A 20,498-nucleotide genomic window follows, 5' to 3' on the forward strand; every position below is an offset into this window, starting at 1 on the left:
CAGGTTTTTTGTTTTGTTTTGTTTTTTGTTTTTTTGGGGGGTTTTGCGGTTTTTTTGTTTTGAGACAAGGTCTCGCTCTGTCACCCATGCTGAAGTGCAGTGGTGCAGTCACAGCTCACTGCAGCCTCAAACTCCTGGGCTCAAGCAATCCTCCCATCTCAGCCTCTGAAGTAGTTGGGATCACACGCACGCCACTATGCCAGCCAATTTTTGTATTTTTTGTAGAGATAGAGTTTCACCATGTTGCCCAGGCTAGTCTCAAACTCCAGGGCTCAAGGGATCCTCCCACCTCAGCCTCCCAAAGCACTGAAATTACAGGCATGAGCCATCAGCATCCAGCCCTGGCTAATTAAAAAAAAATTTTTTTTGATAGAGATTGAGTTGGGGGTGCTCACTACAGTACCAGGCTGGTCTCGAATGCCTGGCCTCAAGTGATCCTCCTGCTTTGACCTCCCAAAGTGCTGGGATTATAGACATGAGCCCCTGGGCCTGGCCAAATTGTACACTTTAAATATGTGCATTTTATTCTGTGTCAGTTAACCCTCGGTAAAGCTGTAAAAAATATTATTGGCAAAGCACCAGCCATGTGCATAATAGCCCTTTTACAAATGGCAGCTATTTCTGTTATTAATCACTGTAGCTGTGTCTAGATCATTCTTTGATTAATTTTCATCTGTTCCACTAGAATACAGCTTCAGGTCTGTTGTTCCCAATACCAGGCACATAGTAGGTGCTTATGAAATAGTCGTGGTTGGAAATCGGAGAAGCTATGAACCTGCTACTTTCTCCTGGGCCACCTCATAACCCAGAGGGTTAATTAATCCCAACAGGAGCAGATTGGATGATTCTAGGCCTGTGTGATTGAGACACACAGGACAGGCATGACCCACAGTCAACACCCCCCGGAGAAGGAGGATGGGGGAGGTCGAAACAGGGATGCAGGACCTATGATGAAACACACACCCCACTGCACCAATAGTGGAAGGCTTGGCCTTTAGATCATAGATATGTTCTAAAATGAGGCAGCTGAAGAGCCTTGAGGAACTAGACAGACCTGGGTTCGAATCCCAGCTTTGCTGGGCTGTGCGACCTTAAGCAAGTCACTGCAGCTCTCTAAGCCTCAGTTTCTTCATCTGTGCAATGCGGGTACTGATATTGCTCAGCTCTCTGTGGGGAATGCAGTGAGGGTTAAATATGGTTATGGATATATGGTTATGGATGTATGGTACACCGATTCATATGCCCTCCTTCAGCCTTACACACTTGTACATGCACACACACGGAACCCCTACTGTGTGCCAGGAACCATGCCAAGCGCTAGAGAGGCAGTGGTGGGCCAACCCTCAGGCCTCTCTCCTTGTGGACTTTGCATCTTGGCAGTGACAATTGTTCAGCTGTATCCTCAGAGAATCTGATGTCATTGGTGTAGGTGGGGCCCAGGAGCCAGTATTTTAATTTTTTAATTTTTTAATTGTAATGAGGTTTCACCATGTTACCCAGACTGGTCTCAAAATCCTGAGCCCAAGCAATCCTCCTGCCTCAGCTTCCCAAAGTACTGGGATTACAGACATAAGCCAGCATACCCGGCCTAGATGTCAACTTTTTTTTGAGACAGGGCCTCGCTCTGTCACTGAGGCTGGAGTGCAGCGGTGCGATCACAGCTCACTGCAGCTTCAACCTCCTGGGCTCAGTCAATCCTCCTGCCTTAGCCTCCCAGATAGCTGGGACCACAGGTGCCCACCACCACTCCTGGATATTTAATATTATTATCATTATTATTTTAAAGACAGGGTCTCCCTATGTTGCCCAGGCTGATCTTGAACTCCTGGTACAAGTGATCCTCCCATCTTGGCCTCCCAAAGTGCTGGGATTATAGGTGTGAGCCACCTAGCACCTGGCTAGGAGCCAGTATCTTGTTAAACTCCCAGGTAATCCCAATGTGCAGGTGGAGACCCCTGCTACATGGGGTAGGGTCATTCCCTCTTTACACACATGAAAACGGAGGCCCAGAGAGGTGAGGTGACTTCCCCAAGGCTCCACAGCTAAGAAAGAGTGGAGCTGGGACTGAACCCAGACAAGGTGACCATGGGACCAGAACCACCTTAAACATCACAAGAGGGTTAAAGACGATGTGCCCAGCAGAGATGTACCCACTGCCTGATCTCACTCTCACCTTCGACTTGACCCCAGCCAGGGAACGCCCAGCCCTCCTGGGCTGATCAGAGCAGAGCAAGGGGCTGGGAAGGGGTCCCACTTCCAGCTAGTGGCCCTTTAGCACCCCCAGCACCCACACAGTTGACCAGAATCCCCCATCTGTACCCTGAGCTGGGGTTGAGGCCTTGGGGTAGTTTTGCTTCTCCTCCCCCTCCCCCTTTAGAATGACAGCAGGCCTGGCTCCGGGACAGACTCACAGGCTGGTGGCAGCTGTGCCGTTTTACAAGCCCAGAGACAGTGGGGGACTGTTCAGGCCCCGGCAGACTCCTGGGCCCCTGAGAACAGTGGAACCCTCCCCCCCAGCCTCAAGCCCAAATCTCCCCCAATCCTGCTTACCCCCCAGCAACCACCGTTTGCTCTATGGCTCAGTGTTCACTGGTGCCCAGCCAGATGTGTGCCCATAAAATGCCCCTTCTAGGTAACCCCATCTCAGATGTAAGAGCAGATTGGAGTGGCTTTAAGCAGGAGAGGAGCCTTGCTGCCCCCTTCCCAAGGGATTCATTCATTCATTCATTCATTCATTCATTCATTCATTCTTCAAAGAAGCATTAGAGCCCAGTGGAGAATTCAGACGCTGGAATCAAATTGCTGGGCTGGAATCCCAGCTCTGGGCCCTGGGCAGCTGACATCATCACCTCTCTGGGCCTCAGTTTCCACATCTGTTACATGAGAATAATAACAGTGCCCACCTCAGAGGGCTGCAAGTCTCAGTGAGTTAATGATGCCGAGTACTGAGAGCAGGGCCTGGCACATAACAGGGGCTCATTAATTGGAAGCCATTATTATCATTGAGCCAAGGGACTGTGGAAGGGGGGTGGGGTAGAAGCTATTAGGGAAGGCTCCCAGGAGGAAGGGACATCTAGGCCAGAAGCTAAAGGATAAGGGGGAATTTAGCAAGGCAGCAGGGGGTTGGGAGGGGTGGAAAGGTGTCATAGGCAGAAGGAACAGCAGCTGTAAAAGTTCAGAGGTGAGGAAGAGGTGAACTGCTCTGTTGCTCGGAACGCCTCCTTCATTCACCTCCCACCAGTCTTGGGGGTCACAGGCTATGGCTGAGGTCATGGACTCCATGTCCTCTGGAGAGTCCCACTGAGCATTAGTGGAAGGCTGCAGGCTGGAGCCGCTGATCAGGGAGCTCACCCCCATCTGCCCCCCCAGGGTCTCTAATGATTGCTTCTGTTTTACTATATTTTTGTGTATTCAAGGGAAGCTTCATGCACTTCCCAGTCACATCACAACAACTAAGACCCCGCAGGAGCTTGGGAACAAGAATAAAGCACAGCCCGTGACACCCAGCGAAGTTGAACGATTTGGTCAGAGCCACGCAGCACACACAGGTATTCCTCTTCCATCCTCTTGCTGTTCTTGGCAGGCCTGGCTAGGCTGAGAAAGGGAGGGCCCTTCCCCACTGAGTGAGACAGAGGCCATTGTGTGTTATGAAACCCAAACCTCTGGGGCCCCCTCCAGCTGGAGGTGGGGTCAGTGGAGGGGAGGGGCTGCAGGGGATGGCCCACTGCCCCCCAGCCCCAGGGACCCAGCACATGCTCCCAGCCGCAGCCACATCTGGATTCCAGCTGGCAGCTCCTGAGGCCCAGGGTGCGGGGGAGAAGTCGCTGCAGGAACTTGCCATCAAAGACCAAGAGGAGTTTTGTGGGTGGGGAGACAGAAGGCAGAGGCCGACTGCAGGGCCAGAGCTGCCTCCTACTCCCGATCCCAGCCAAGGGTGCAGTGAGGGGGGCAGTGTCCATGAGACCCGTCCCAGTCCTCAACCACCTGCAGGGGAAACAGAGAGGCGAGTGACTCTCCCACGGCCACAGTCAGTGGCATAGCTGGGCATGGAACCTGGGTCTGTGTGGCCACAAGTCCAGAGCTGGTGCTCCACCCCTGGGGACATGAGTTCCAGCCCATTCCTCCGGAGCACCGGTCTTTCCTTTCTTTCCCACATCAATCTGTCCCTTCACCCTCCAGGGCTGGGCTGATGTGTCTCTCCAGAAAGTTGTCCCCATCCCCATGCAAGAGCCCCTCCCCAGCAGGCTCATTCCCCCCACCCCCCAGAAAACTGGTGAGACTTCAGGCCAGAATAAAGGTTTATTGTGCTGGCACATTATATCTCAGCACCTGGAGAGCTGTGCAGAGGTTGGGGGAGCCCCACATGGAGGAATGGGGGAGAGGACCCCCCGCCAGAGCCTCCCTAAAGCAGGACGGAGCCCAGGCTCCCTGTTGAGGACTGACGAATATTGTGGACACAGGCTGCCAGACAATGTGTGAGCGATGGGGGGTGGCCAGGGCCCCCCTGCTCCAGGCTGGGCGTCAGAAACCCTTCCCCAGCCCCTTGAACTTCCCCAGGGTGGAGGTCCCCTCAAACACAGCCCCTCAGCTTCTAGGCTGCTTTGGAGGCCAGATAGGAAGAGTTCCATTCATTCACCCTGATCCCAGCAGCAGTAGCAGGATGAGAAACTCACCCCCAGGCAGGGGGTGCTTGGGGAGCACTTGAGAGGGTTTAAATGCTCTACACCCCACATCCCTAATCCTGGACCAACTAGAAACAAGGGGCCACCTTCAGGAAAATTAAGAGCAGTATTTTCCAGAGTCGGTGCTGCAGGATTTTACCCTGTAGCTGTTTTAAAAATTAGTTTGGGCTGGGCGTGGTGGCTCACACCTGTAATCCCAGCACTTTGGGAGGCAGAGGCAGGTGGATCACCTGAAGGTCAGGAGTTCCAGACCAGACTGGCCAACATGGTGAAGACCCATCTCTACTAAAAATACAAAATTTAGCCGGGCGCAGTGGTGGGCACCTGTAATCCCAGCTACTAAGGCAGGAGAATCGCTTGAACCTGGGAGGCGGATTGCACTGAGCCAAGATTGCACCAAGATTGCACCACTGCACTCCAGCCTGGATGACAGAGCGAGACTCCGTCTCAAAAAAAAAAAAAAAAATCTTGTTTCCGAAGATTGCCTGGGGGAACCTAGTTTGGGAAATGCTCATTTAGGGACCTGTCGTAATGTGTGCAGGGGCCCTCTCACAGAAGTGTCCTAATTAACCACACCCACTTCTGCTGCTGGAGCTCTGAGCACAGGCAGAATGACACTAAAATATTCAGCATTGAAAGGACACAAGAGGGGAACCATTTGCAGTTCCAAAATACTGCTTCACGCCAGGCTGCATGTTGCCTTACGAACGCTGGGCACCTCGGTGTCTCTCATCCAAACTCTTCCAAAACTCCCACTTATTCTTTGCTCCCTTGATGGAAAATCAGTGATGTTTGCCCCACGAGTGACCCGTGACATATGATTCCCAATTGATGTGGCTGATTTAGTGGACTGTTTTTTGTTTTTATAGAGATGGGTCTCACAATGTTGCCAGGGCTGGTTTTGAACTCCTAGTCTCAAGTGATGTCCGGACTTGGCCTCCCAAAATGTTGGGATTACAGGCGTGAGCCTCCACACCCAGCCTTGAGGGATGTTTTATCCTGGCTGTCACAGGGACACATGCCCTCCCTCACTTTGTCAGGGGAGCTGTGCTGTAGTATGTAGCCCTTTGGGGCTGCTGAGGTGAAGGATGATGGCACTTGGTAAGATTCCTCTGGGGGACCGGGGACCAGCATTTCTGCCTGCTGTAGAATCAGCACATGCTGGAATTGGCACCACAGGGCGGCCAAGGAGGGAGTGTCAGGAAGCAGTCAGGGCTGAAGGCCTTTTCATACCCGGGGAGGTGACCACTTGGGGCCCCGACAGTCAGGGCTGGCAGCCCGGGAGGACTGTTAGACACTGGGGTGGACGCTGCTACAAGCACAGGGGCTTTCGGGGGGAACTTCTGGTCCCTGGGCTTCCTGGGCTAACAAGAGAGACCCTTCCAGCTCCCTTTGGCCCTCACCGGCCACCAGAGCCCCCTCAAGCACCCCTGAGCACGGCTCCTCCTGCGCCTCTGGTGTCTCCACTGGGACCCCATGTCCCTGGACTTCCTGGTCCCCCTCCTGGCTGCCCTTCTCCTCTTCCTCCGCCCCCCGGCCCTCCACCATCCTGGCTCCGTCCCCGCCGCCCAGTGCAGCCCTGGTGGGGGACTTGAGGTTCTGGGTGGCGGCCAAGATGTCGGCCTGGAGCTGCCGGGAGGAATCCAGGGCGTCCTCGGGCCGGCTGTCAGGGGCTCTGTCGGGGACCTCACTGAAGGCCTGGGGGCCCCCGGCCCTGTCACTCTGGTCCACGTACTTCTTCTTGGGGAAGGACGATGGGTAATAGGCCGAGGCCTTGTGCTTCTGCCGGGTGATGACCGCAGCACAGACGATGAACATCAGCAGAAAGGCCAGGGAGCCCACCACAGCAATCAGCATCACGTACTGGCGGAAGAAGTCCACGATCCCATCCAGGAAGTTGGTGGGGGGTGATGGGCCCCCCAGGGTTGTGGGCTGGGGCCCCATCGATGTGGGGCTGAGGGCCGGGGTCCAGGGTGGCAGGAGGCTCGGGGAGGAGGCCGACGAGCCCTCGGCCTCCCCACTACCCGCCACATCCTCCAGGAACGTGGCCTTCAGGGGTACAGAGCGGGCGTCAGTAGCAGGCACAGACCCCAGGAGTAGCAACAGAGGGATGAGGAGGCTGGGGGCTGCCGCCGAAACCATGGTGCCCCCAGGACCTGTGAGACAGGAGGGAGGAGAGAAGTCACGGCGGGACTCTAGAGTGTCAGGATTCAGAAACAGGCTCACCAGCCCCCAGGAGGAACAGGGAGCATGAAACACCTTCTGGCAAGTCCCTTCCCTTCCCAGGGCCTGAGCCCCGCTGGTTCAGCTGTGGAATACAGATGTGCTCCCCTACTTCCCTGGAGGTCCAGGAGTTCAGGGGCTGAATCTTATTCATCTCGGCGCCCTCAGGGTTTGGCCCCATATCTGGTATACAGTAAGTGCTCAATAAATGTACCCTGACTGACGTGGCTGAATTAATAATGATAACTTAACTTTCATGGCTTTATGTGTCAGCCACTGTTTTAAGTTTCTTACATGGAATTTCTCAATGAATGCTGATCACTGCCCAGTGTGGGAGGTTCTATGATTAGGCCCACTTTGCAGATGAAAAAACTGAGGCTGAGAGGGACGTGGTGACTTGCCAGGGAAGAGCTGGGTCTGGATCCAAGCAGAAAGGGAGAAATGATGGCAGGGCTGAGTAAGTGAGAAACCGATTGAGTGACTGAGGTTGTTGAGTGACACCTCACCCTCTACCCACAACTCTGGGACCCTTCGCTCCAGCCCCCAGCCTCTCTGTGGTCCCGTTCCCCTCAGGGTCTGGTCCCCATGCACTGGGCGGCCAAAGTGGCTCCACGTGGCCACAACCTCGTGGTTCAGGGGCTTTCTCAAACCTTCCGCCAGCCCAGCTCTACCTTATTCTGCAAAAGATTCCTAGTGGGGCGGGCGCAGTGGCTTACACCTGTAATCCCAGCACTTTGGGAGCCCAAGGTGGGCAGATCACTTGAGGTCAGGAGCTCGAGACCAGCCTGGCCAACATGGTGAAACCCCATCTCTACTAAAAATACAAAAATCAGCCAGGCATGGTGTCGTGCCCCTGTAATCCCACCTACTTAGGAGGCTGAGGCAGGAAAATTGCTTGAACCTGGGAGGCGGAGGTTGCAGTGAGCCAAGATCGCACCACTGCACACTCCAGCCTAGGCGACAGAGTGAGAACCTATCTCAAGAAAAAAAAAAAAAAAAAAAAAAGATTCCTAGGGTTTGAAGCCTCCAGGTGTCTGAGCTAGGCAGGGGTCATGGATGCCAGGGGCATGCACGGACAGCCCCCTGTGGCTGCCCTCAGCCCCAGGCTCCAAGCAGGAGCCAGGATGGGCCCCGGGGTGGGGAAGTCCTGGTTCCCGAGACAAAGCTGAGCTGCCAATGCACCCCACCTCCACTAGATGGGAACCAGATGAGCCGGGGGCCTCCCTGCCCTGATGGAAGGCTGCTCCCGGGTGAACCCCAAGACCCCACCTGGCCCACACAGCCCGGCTGATGAATTAATTCCTCATAGCCAGAGCTGACAGAGGAGCTGAGTTTCAAAACACTGTCTCTCCCAGCCGATGTGAGCTGGGGGCTCCCACCCGCTCAAACCCAGGGACAACTCACTGTGCTGTCCTCTGAGAACCCCACCCCGCCCAGCAGAGGGCTCAGGTCCTGGAAGCTGGCTTGGGTCTAGAATCTTCACACAGAAAAGCCTTAGGATCTCCTGTCCTGAGGCCTGAGGGAACTGAGGTGGAGAGACAGAGGCCCAGAGAAGGCAAAGGGCAGGCCCAGGGCCACACAGCAAGTTCCGGGCTGGAGGAGGAAGTCAGGCTCCCAAGGCCTCGGCTGTGGTCACATCTCCAGCACCTGGGCCTCAGGGCCTGCTTGGTGAAGCAGAGGACGCTACCTTCCCCACAGGTACCGTGAGGATTCTGGAGGTGAGGTAGGAACCAGGTTGGGCCATTTAGGGGCTTGTTCCAGGTGACCTGAGGCTTCTCCGTAACACGGCTTTCATTGAAATTAATTGCATCAGCCGGGTGTTGTGGCTCATGCCTGTAATCCCAGCACTTTGGGAGGCCAAGGTGGGAGGATCACCTGAGCTCCGGAGTTCAAGACCAGCCTGGTCAACACGGCAAAATTCTGTCTCCACCAAAAATCAGCCAGGCCTAGTGGCGCACACTTGTGGTCCCAGGTACCGAGGAGACTGAGGTGGGAGAATCGCCTGAGCCCGGGAAGTTGAGGCTGCAGTGAGCAGAGTTGGCACTGCACTCCAGCCTGGGTGACAGAGCAAGAACCTGTCAAAAAAAAAAAAAAGAAAGAAAGAAAGAAAGAGAGAGAGAGAAAGGAAGGAAGGAAGGAAGGAAGGAAGGAAGGAAGGAAAGAAGGAAGGAAGGAAGGAAGAAAAGAAAGAAAAGAAAGAAAGGAAAAGAAAAAAGAAATTAAATGTGAACAAACTGGCTTAGATGGCAAAAAATAAAAAAAAAAATTCCAGGACATAAAAAGAGGCAAAACTGGCCAGGCGTGGTGGCTCATACTTGTAATCCCAGCACTTTGGGAGGCTGAGGCCGGAGGATTGATTGAGGGCAGGAGTTTGAGCAACATAGTAAGACCCCACCTCTACAAAAAAATAAAAAAGTAGCCAGGCCTGGTGGTGTATGCCTGTAGTCCCAGTTACTTGGGAGGATCGCTTGAGGCCAGGAGTTCAAGACCAGCCTGGGCAACATAAGGAAACCTCCATCTCTATGAAATATATTAAATTATTTCAATGTTTTAAAAAAGAGACAAAGCTTCTCAGGGGCTCATTTTAAATGAGCTGATCACCCGTGCTTTCCTCACGGGTACTCATCTAAGCCCTTTTCATGCCTTTAATCCTCCAGAAGCCCTGGGGCAGCTTCATTATCCCCATTTTACAGATGAGGGAACGGAGGTTCAGAGACAGACACTGACTTCCCCAAGGACACACAGATGGGGAGTAGCTGAGCTGGGATCTGAACCTTCCTCTGTCTGATCCCAGGAGTTTACACGCACATTCACACACACCACACTCACACTCATACACAGCCATACATACACATGCACACTCACCACACACACAACCATTCACACAGGCCACACACTCACACACACATCCCCATACACACCCCACACATAATCATGCACACACATGCCACACACTCACACACACACCCACATACACACATGCACAGACTACGCACACATATACACACATGCATACACACCACACACAACCATGCACACACATACCACACACACACTCACACACCCATATACACACATGCACATACTACACACACAATCATACACACACATGCACACACACCCCACACACAAACATGCACACACGCCACACATACCCATATACACACCACACACAACCATGCACACACATGCCACACACACACACCCCTATACACACATTCACATACTACACACAATCATACACAAATGCACACACCACACATATATGCATACACGCCACATACACACAACCATACACATACACCACACACACTCACCTACACAACCACACACACATGCACACACCACACACTCTGAGCCAGGAATGGCTTGTTCCTGCTGGTGGACATCACCTGTCAGATGCTAAATGAGGAAAGGACCCCTCCCCTCTCTGGCACCTGTTAGCAAAGGTTCCTTCAGACAACCTTGAGCTTTGGGGTCTGTGACCTGCCAGTCACCTCCCTGCCTCCCACCCCCAGTCAAGCCCAGGAGACAGCTTTCATGGCAACAACTACCACTTCTCACTGCAGAGGACAGCTGGGACCAGGGGTGGCTGGAGACCCACTCAAGTTCTGGCTGGGTCAAGAATCCCAGCTCCATCGCGTCCAGCTCTGTGGTCTGGCTCCTGTGGGCCTCACTTTCCCCATCCGTAAGTTGGGACAGGGTGACCACAGGTAGCACCTCTCAGAGCTGTTAGGGCCAAATGAGACAACTTTCAGAGAGTGCCTGGTGCGGAGTAGCTGAGCCCAGAGGAAAGATGGGGTCTGGGGTAGCTGAATTCCTTCCCTAGCCGAACTCCAGGTTCAGCCAGCAATTTCCCACCCTGAGTCGACAAATGAGCACCATCGCCGGATAGGAACATGCGCTCACTGTATGTTCCGGCCGCCGCCCAGGGAAAGACCAACCTTTTCACCCCGTTCAGTGAAACCTCTTTAGCTCTGGCCGCCAAGGAATGCAGAACCAAACACACGCATGCACACACATACACATACACATACACATACACATGCACACATACACCTACACACACATATACATGCAACACACACACACACACAAAGCCGGAGGCAGAGGGCAAGAAAGGAGAACACGCAAACTGCCACTGGCTCTTTAAGGCTGAGACCCTGACTCTCAGAGTCCCCGGCACCCCACAACCCCTCCTGGCTTCCAGGGAAAGGTGGGGGCAACGTGTGGAGGACCGAGCCCCACCTGCAGTCAGCAGAGCCTCAAAAGAGATGGTTGTGTGGCCCTGGATGGCCCCTGCCCTCTCTGGGCCTCAGTTTCCCATCTGTGGAATGAAGCACTGTTCTGGACAGCTCTGAAGTCATTATTCTGCCTACCAGGTACCCCCTACCTCCCCCCTGGACTCTAATTTTTTCAAGGACTCAGAATCTAACAGGCCATTAGGAGCTGGGGTCAGGCCCAACGCTTCTTGCTTCACCTTAGAGGTAACTCAGGTCCAGAGACTGAAAACACCCTGCCCAGGTCACACAGAAAGTCAGGGGGTGAGCCCAGCAGAGCCCTGGATAGAGAAGCCTGTCTTGATATATCCCAGAGGAGGTCACTTCCCAGCTATGTGTCCTTGGGCTGGGCATGTCACCTCTCTGAGCCTCAGTTTCCATATCTGTACAATGGGGATAAGAGCCACCTCCCTGGACTGCTGTTAGGACAAGATGCGGCCATGCCTGGCGCATAGTGGGTGCCAATTAGCAGGTACCATGTGATTGCCCAGGACTCCCTGCCTGGGGACATGTCAGGAAGGGCTGGCCGTGTGTAAGTGTGACAAATGCCCTAAGATGGTCCTGAGTATGTGGAGGAGTGCAGATCTATCCCTGAGGCCTGGGGACCCCAAGACTTGAAGCTAGGGGACCGGGGGCTGCCCCACCCCCACCCAGAGACTGGTGGCCTTTGGGAGAGGGACGGCCCACGGAAACCTGGCTTCAATTAGTGGCCTTGTGTGGGGGAGGGGTGTTCTGGTTGGAGCACTGCATATGCCCCCGACCCCAGGGCCAGCCAAGGACATGGACCTGGGCCCCCGGAGGTCTGGATGGGGAAGGGGAAGGGGGTCCTGGGGGCACAATCCACCTCCACACACACACACACACACACACACACACAGAGCAGCATGGACACACAATATAAAGACACACAACACAGGCACACTGACTCACACAGCACTGAGACACCCGACAGCGCTCTCATGGCCCATGCACACAATACACAGAGAACACACACGGACACACAACACATACACATACACAATCCCCTGACACACAGCCGATCCCTGCACACAGGACAATACCGTCCACATCACCCTCACACAGATCCTGGAAGCAACAGCCTGGTGTCCACTTGCAGAGAAGTGGAAGCAACACACCCCCTACACCAAGGCCCCAGCCGCACACACACAACACTCCGGCCCACCCTGGCCCACCCCAGCACCGCACATGGGACTCAGATTCCACCACACTCGTGCACACAACACCAAACACACACTCAAAGCCCACACACACTTAGAGAGGCCCCCCAGAGTGCTCCGACAGTCCCCAGTCCCTAAGCTCCAAGATAGCTCCAGGCTCTCAGGACAGAGGAGGGGACCCCAGGACTCACCAGTTCCTTGGCGTACAGGACTGGGTGCTCCCGCCGAATGGAGCGAGAGTGGGGGGCGCCTGGGCTGGAAGAGACAGTCCGTGCTGGTGCCCGAGGCTGCTCTGGGCTGGCGCCTGCCCGCCCTCCCTCCTCCCGTCCCTCCTCCCGTCCCTCCTCCTTCCTCCCTCCCCGGCTGGGCCGCAGGGCCAGCTTGATTTCATTAAGAGGGTTTGGGGTGGGGACAGGGGGAGGGGAGGGGCTACTCTCGGGCCACACGCAATCCCACCCTTGCTCACACTCTCGCTCTGGGGAAGACCAGATGCGGCACTTCCTCCCTGACCTCAGGTCCCCAGGGCAGGCTGAGACAGACAGACAGACAGACAGACAAGGCTGTCCTGCAGCGCTCCCCCAGACAGTGAGCTGGGGTTCTGCCCACCTGCTGCCCAATACCCTCCAAAGGGGACAAGGTCAGGGAGGTTCAGAGGCCTCTGGAAGTGGGAAGGAAAATTCCCCGTCCTTGTGTGGCTCAGGCTTCCAGGCTCAGGGTGCAGCGTGGGAGCTGGGATTTGTTTTAGAGAGAGGCCTGACGGCAGGTCCGAGCCTGAGACAGGGAGCCCAGCTCTGCCCTTCCCTCTCCAGACCTCAGTTTCCCATTTGTAGGGATGGGCGGGAAGCTTTCTGGGCTATTTCTGACTCTGATATTCTGGGATCTGTGGCCTTACAATGCCCCCAAATGATAGTAGCTTGAATAGGAGTTGTAGCCCCATTTCACAGATGGGGAAAGTGAGGCAGGGTGAGTTCTAATGGTTCAAGCAGGGTCCTGAGGTGAGTCAGTGGCAGGCCTTGGAACCAAGATGTCTGGTTGACCTGAGGAGTCCTGTGGATTAGCAGCCCCTTGCATTCATTCATTCATTCATTCATGCATTCATTCAGCAAGTGCTCAGTGAACACCTGTAGCAGGCCATGCACTGTGCTAAGCAGTTTCCAGAGGTGAATCAGGCACAGCCCAGACTTGGGGAGCTCACAGACTACCAGGGAGAAGGACACCGAGGTAAATTACTTCTTTGCCAAAGAGAAAGGGGTCAGGTCAAGGGCTCAGAGAACCCCAAGACAGAGAGATCAATCCCCCAAGGGAAAGAAGCAGGAAGCCATCCTGGAGGGCATGCCTGTGAATGAGCAGAAGTGGGCAAAGCAGGCCCTGGAAAGGCATTCTGCATGGAAGGACCAGCGTGGGTAAAGGTATGGTGGCTGGGAATGCCACCGCGCACAAGCCACCGCAATTAGATTAGGCTGGAGCATGGACCAAAGAAAGGATCATGTAGTAAGGGTCGGAGACATTGACAGGAGCCAGGCTAAAGTCTCGGAAGGTCGGAGGCAGTACAGAGCCAGTGAGGGTTTGGAACAGGGGAGTGCGTGAAGGATGAGTGCGTGCTCTCTGGGTAGGAACAAAGCCTAGATTATCATTGTTCCCTGCAATGGTCCCAGCAGCCCTCGCTCACCCCCAGAAAACTGGGACAGTCATTTGCTTGGGAAATAAAATCAGAGACTTTCCTATCTTCTCTGGAAATCCCCCCAAACCCTGCATCTTCGAGGGAACAGGGGACCATCCACCAATACACGCACAGACACATTCGTGCACACACATGTCCCAGGGGCAAGTGGCCACCCACAGACATGTCGTAGCGGCTGCACCCACTTTAAGGTGGCCAGGGGTGTTCCAGGCCTACCTGACCTGTCTTAGACCAGACACGGGGTGGACAGGGGCAGTCAAACCTCCCCCAGGGCCCACCAGCAGAGGAAGAAGTCCTTACCCAACATTCTGAGGGCTGCAGTCTGGGGACCCTGGGACGTCGAGGAGCAGGGACACAACCAACCCCAATAGAGCCTGCTCCCTGCACAGGTGGCCCCAGAGGCCCAGCCTGAGGGAAGCTCTCGGAGTCCCCTTCCCCTCCTTCTGTGCTTCTCCCTCCTGGGCAGAGCATCCCCCTGAAAAAGGGGTAGTAAGGGTCGGAGGCATCGGCAGGAGCTGGGCTAACGTCTCGGAAGGTCACCTAGGAGGCAGCAGGGAGTCAGTGAGGGTTTAGAGGGTTTGTTCTGGGATCTGTGGCCTCACAATGCCCCCAATGATAGTAGCTTGAATAGGGGTTAGAGCCCCATTTCACAGACGGGGAAAGTGAGGCAGGTGAGTTCTAATGGTTCAAGCAGGGATCTGAGGTGAGTTAGTGGCAGGCCCTGGAACCAGGACATCTGGCTGACCTGAGGAGTCCCTCGGATTAGCAGCCCCTTACATTCATTCATTCATTCATCCAGCAAGAGGCAGACAGACCCACTTCAAATCCTGCCTCCACCATGTCCTGCCCCACGTGGAGACTCTGTTTCCTCCTCTGTAAAATGGAGATGGAGACTCCCTACTATTCGGAAGCTGGCGGGGGAAGGCAGAGGAGCTAGGGAGCATGCACGTGCTCAGCAATGTCAAAAGCACAGGCCAAGGCCAAGGCCAAGGGTATAGTTCCCTGTTGCTGCTGTAACAAATGACCACACATTAGAGGCCAGAAGCCACTCACATTCGTGCTCTTGCAATTCTTGTGGTCAAGAGTCCCAAACGGGCCTCGTGAAGCTAAAAATCAAAGTGTCAACAGGGCTTGCGTTCATTCTGGAGTCTTGGGGGAGAATCTCTTTCTTTACCTTTTCAAGATTCTAGAAGCTGCTGGCATTCCTTGGCTCTTAGGCTTCTTCCTCCACCCTCCCGGCCAGTGGTAGCAGGCAGGGTCCTTTTCATACTGCCATCTCTCTTCCGGTTCCCTTTCCCACGTTGAAGGCCCCTAGTGATGACGTTGGCCCCACCCCGAGGATCCAGGATAACCTCCCTGAGAGCCTTAATTAAACATATCGGCAAATCCCTTTTGCCAAATAAGGTGTGACACACTCAGCTGGGTGCAGTGGCTCACACCTGTAACCCTAGCTACTCAGGAGGCTGAGTGGGAGGATCACTTGAGGCTAGGAGTTCAAGACCAGCCTGGGCAATCTAGTGAGACCCTGTCTCTAAAAATTTTTTTTAATTAGCTGAGTGTGGCACATCCCTATGGTTCCAGCTACTTGGGAGGCTGAAGTGGGAGTATTGCTTGAGACCAGCAGTTCAAGGCTACAGTGAGCTAGGATCATGACACTGCACTCCAGCCTGGGTGACAGAGCACGACCTCAAATCTTTAAAAAAAAAAAAAAAAAAAAAAAGGAACACATTTCCAAGTTCCAGGGATTAGGCTGTGGGCATCTTCGTGGGGAGGGGCATTATTCTTCCTGCCACCCCAAGTTGAATATTACTATTACTGGCTCCCTATGGGTCTGGAATCATCCACCCACAAAGCACTGGGTTTTGCTCCCCCAGCACCGTGCCTCAAACACAGCAGGCCCTTTATGTGCCTGTGGGGAAATGAATGAATGCAGGAAGCCCACTTGGTGGACACAGAAGCTGCAGTTCATGCTGGAGCAACCTGCCCAGAATCAGTTAGCATGTTGGGAGGTCAGAGCCCTTTTTTTCTGCACTGGCCCCCGTGTCAGAAAATCTCGAAATGGGACCACCCCCCTCCCAAGGGGCCCATTCCCCAAAATAGGGCTCCTACCTCTCTCTGTCCTGTTGAAGGGCTTTCCCACCATGTCAACACACCACACATCACACACTACACACACACACACACACACACACAGGCTGTCCTTAAACTGAGCATCCCTACCCGCAATCTGAGGACAGAACAATGACAATGTCAGTCACTGATCAGAGGCAAAAAAGGAGCCCCAAGTCCCAGCCCTAGCTCAGGCAAAAACTGTGGGCAACGGAGCAAATCACTGCCTTTCTCTGGGCTGCGGCTAAATGTGGGGTTAGACTAGATGCTTGGCACAAGCCTGCCAGCCCTAAGACTCCAATGCTCTGGTACTCTAAATTTCATTCATTCTATAAATATTTCTTTTTTTATGTCAATATATTTTAAACTTTTTTTTTTTTTTTGAGACAAGGTCTCACTCTGCCACCCAGGCTGCAGTGCAGTGGCACAATCACAGCTCACTGCGGCCTCGACCTCCTGGGCTCAGGCAATCCTCCCACCTCAGCCTCCCAAGTAGCTGGGATTACAGGCATGAGCCACCACACCCAGCCAATGTATTTTTAAATTTCTAAAAAAAATTTATGGACACGTAATAGTTGTAAATATGTATACAAATATTTCTTTTGACCTTAATTGCACACAGGCCAAGTTCAGGCCCTGGGAGGCAGTGATGGACAAACAGACACAGAGTTTACAGAGTAGCAGGGAAACTTGCAATGAGCAAGTAAACAAACAAATGAATATCTAACTGCAAAGTGGGCTAAGAGTTGGAAGCGGTAGTTCAGGGGCCAAAAGAGCACTTGTCTGGGAGGCTAGTCTGGCCCCGAGCCTCATAGGGGCCTCCATGAAGAGGTGACAGTAGAGCTGCTCTTAAAGATGAGGAGGAGGCATTTAGAAAGGCAAGGACTCAAGGGGGTGCCCAGTCACTATCAGTGCGCGCAAAGGCCCTGAGGTGGGCAGCAGTGCAGCACCTTCCAGGCAGCTCCTGAAGATTATTGTCATTGCAAGGGTCCAGGAGCCAGGTCTTCAGGCACCAGGAGCTCTGCCTGTTTTGTGAACTGCCATAACTTCGCCACCCAGGACAGTGCCTGGAACACCATGGGTGCTCCATAAATGCTTGTTGACTGTGTGAATGACCGCTCTGATCTCCACGCTTGCATTTTCTTTTTTTTTTTTTAATTTAAGTTCTAGGGTACATGTTCACAATGTGCAGGTTTGTCACATATGTATATTAACACCGCATGTTCCCACTCATATGTGGGAATTGAACAATGAGAACACTTGGACACAGGGTGGGGAACATCACACACGCTTGCATTTTCAGGTTTGCACCAGGCAGCGCTCTGAGGGTCTGCTCCAGTGGCTCCTCGTTCATCCTAAGAGACTCACGTTCCACTTTCTCTAGTTCGGGGGGCCTGTTGTGGGGCCCAGCCGGGATGCTCCTTGTGGACTGCACTACCATGGTTCCCAGGGGCACAGGCAGGCCTGTGGCATGGAGCAGGCTGTGCCGCTCACTTGTAGCCTGTAATTTCAGAGGCATAGAGTGGCACCTGGGCCCTCTGCCCAGCCTAGAAGGGATTCAGAGACCTCACCCTGTGCCCACCGTGCAATTAGCCGCCAGGGTCCCCGCCCTGGTGGGCAGCCATGGCTAGGGAGGCAGGGAGGGTGAGGGGAAAACCCACCCCACCTCGGTCTGTGCCAGGGTCCTCCCCATCTGCTCCTGGGGCGGCCACCCTGCCCACCACAGCCCCCAGCTCCAGCCCCTCGTGGGTGCAGGGCCTCTTCTAATTACACAGCCCCAGTGGCCACTGGAGCCTGTCCTCTGGGCAAAAATAGGCCAAATCTTTCATGTGGCAAGAGAGGCCTGGGCTGTGGCCCCATTACAGCACAGGCCTGGCCTTTGGAGGGACACCCATGGAGTGGCCTCCTGCCTGGCACTCCAAGGAGGCAGAGTAGCCTTGTCCCTGAGGACGCTGGCAGAGGCCCGAGGTGGGGTGGGTTTTTCTCCCACCCTCCCTGCCTCCCTGACCATGGCTGCCCAGCAGGGTGGAGCGCTAGGTGTGTTGTGAAACCTCCTTGGGCCTCAGTTTCCCCACCTGTAAACCAGACATTTTCATTTATTCCCCAACTGTTGACTGAGCACCTGTGTGTGCCAGGAACTGTGCTGGGTACAGAGACAGCAATGAAGGAGGCAGATGCTGCCACACCTTTGCTTGGGCTGTTACCCCTGCCTGAAACACTGTTCTCCACAGCCCCTTTGCCTGACCACCCCTATGCACCCTGTATCTATGTCATCACCACCTCCAGGAAGCTCTCCCTGCATGCCATCCTCTGGAGAGGGAGACCAGCAGCCTTCTCTACACTCCTATACAATCTGGGCTCCTGGCTTTGAGCCCTGAGCACACTGGGCTGTAATGCCCTGTTTACATACATCTCTAGATTAGGAGCTTCTCGGGGCCAGAATCCAGGCCTTTACTGTCACTGTATCTGTGTCACCCATGCCTGGAATATAGTAGATGCTCAATAAATGCCCTCCCACTAACCAGTGCAAACTGCTCATGCTATAGATGGAGAAACTGAGGCTCAAGGAGGCGACAGGATTCATTGGGGATACACTGATATTATTTTGCTTGTTTGTGGGTTGATTTAACCAATATTTACTAGGCAACCGCTCCACAACAGCTGCTGCATGGACACCGCAGGGCAGCCAGAGCAAGACAGGTCAGACTCCCACCTCAGAGAGCTCCGAGTAAGGGAGGCAGACAAGAAACAAATCAACCAGCAAAGAGGGAAGGTAACCCGATGCTGTGAAGTGCTGTCAGGGAAACGGAAAGGATGAGGAGACAGGGAGTAGCTGGGAAGCGGGTGGGGCAGGTGCCTGGGCAGCTATTTTAGCCATTGTGCTCAAGGATGGCCTCAAGAGAGAGGTGTCTGAATGGACACCTGCAAAATCAGGAGAACCAGGTATGCAAGAGCAGGAGGAAAAGCTTCCAGGCCAAGGGGATGACAAGTACAAGGGCCATGAGGCAGGAAAGGGCTTGGCATGAAACCTCCTCTGAGGAAATAAGACTGAGCACTGCTGATCCGTTCTTACCAGGGGGCAGTTAGAGCTAGGAAATTGGGAGACTGACATTAGCTCCTGGCTCTGCCCCTCCCACACCGTGATCTGAGCCTCACTTTCCCTTCCTGTACCAGGAAGGGTCAGAGGAGGCGTCTGTAAGCTCTGATGTTCTGTGATTCTTAGTAAATTTTCCACTTGTTTCAACAACCATCCCTTCTCCCACCCCCAGCAAATAACTGGATGCTCACCCACTGCTGGTGGGAGAGAAAAATGGCACAGCCACTTTGGAAAAATGGTTTGGCGGTTTTTGTATAGTTAACCATCCACTTCTCATCTGACCCAGCAATCTCACTCCTAGGCATTATCCAAGAGAAATGAAAACACACATCCACACAAAGACACAAACACAAAAGATAAAAGTGTCCATGGCAGCTTTATGCATAATAGCAAAAAACTGGAAGCAGCCCAAATGTCCATCAACAGAGGAATGGATGCACAGACGGTGCCATGCTTGCATGATGGAATACTACTCACCAGTGAACAGGAACAAGTGTGGACGAATGCCACAGACACATGGAGCAAAAGAACTCAATCCGAAAGAACACACATGTCTCCATGAAGTTCTAGAACACAGGCAAAACTAATAGGCCAGGTAAGTTGTTTCATGCCTGTAATCCCAGCACTATGGGAAGCAGAGGCAGGGGAATTGCTTGAGTTCAGGAGTTCAAGACCAGCCTGGGCAACATAGTGAGACCCTGTCACTACAAAAAAATTTAAAAGTAGCCAAGTGTGGTACTAATCACCTGTAGTCCCAGCTGCTCAGGAGGCTGATGCTGGAGGATTGCTTGAGCCCAGGGGTCAAGGCTGCAGTGAGTCATGGTCATGCCACTGCACTCCAGCCTGGGCAACAGAGCAAGAAAACAAAACAAAACTAAGCTATGGGGTCAGAAGTCAAAAGAGCAATTACCCTTGGGGAGTACTGCCCAGGAGGGGCACAAGGACCCTTCTGGGGGTGGACCTGTGGAAGATCTATACCTGGTTAGTGGTGGTTAGGTGGGTGGTTAGGTTGGTGGTTAGTGGTGGTTAGGTGGTTAGATGAGTGGTTAGGGGTCATTAGGTGGGTGGTTAGGTGGTTAGGTGGGTGGTTAGTGGTCATTAGGTGAGTGGTTAGTGGTCATTAGGTGGGTGGTTAGGTGGTTAGTGGTCATTAGGTGGGTGATTAGGTAGGTAGGTGGTTAGTGGTCATTAGGTGGGTGGTTAGGTGGGTGGTTAGTAGTGGTTAGAGGTGGTTAGGCAGGCAGTTGG

The 20,498-nt window shown here is 53.8% G+C and overlaps 1 protein-coding gene across 2 annotated transcripts; it reads right to left on the reverse strand.

Annotated features, from left to right (window-relative positions):
* Positions 1–4,280: 4,280 nt before the first annotated feature.
* TMEM119 (transmembrane protein 119) lies at positions 4,281–12,730 on the reverse strand. 2 transcript variants are annotated; one of them, XM_054442993.2, is made up of 3 exons: positions 12,555–12,730; positions 8,781–8,980; positions 4,281–6,838 (listed from the first exon to the last, which is right to left on the reverse strand). In XM_054442993.2, the coding sequence occupies exon 3, from the start codon at positions 6,822–6,824 to the stop codon at positions 5,973–5,975; it is 852 nt and encodes a 283-aa protein (XP_054298968.1). In that variant the 5' UTR covers positions 6,825–6,838; positions 8,781–8,980; positions 12,555–12,730; the 3' UTR covers positions 4,281–5,972. The 2 variants fall into 2 exon arrangements, with proteins under 2 accessions (XP_054298968.1, XP_054298970.1); XM_054442995.2 differs by lacking the exon at positions 8,781–8,980 and having other exon boundaries at positions 12,555–12,722.
* Positions 12,731–20,498: the final 7,768 nt, after the last annotated feature.

Source organism: Pongo pygmaeus, chromosome 10 (assembly GCF_028885625.2).
Source record: "Pongo pygmaeus isolate AG05252 chromosome 10, NHGRI_mPonPyg2-v2.0_pri, whole genome shotgun sequence".
Classification (NCBI taxonomy): Eukaryota; Metazoa; Chordata; class Mammalia; order Primates; family Hominidae; genus Pongo; species Pongo pygmaeus.

Coding starts and splice junctions, on each gene's coding strand:
- TMEM119 (XM_054442993.2), bottom strand. CDS start 6,824: ATGGTTTCGGCGGCAGCCCCCAGCCTCCTCATCCCTCTGTTGCTACTC.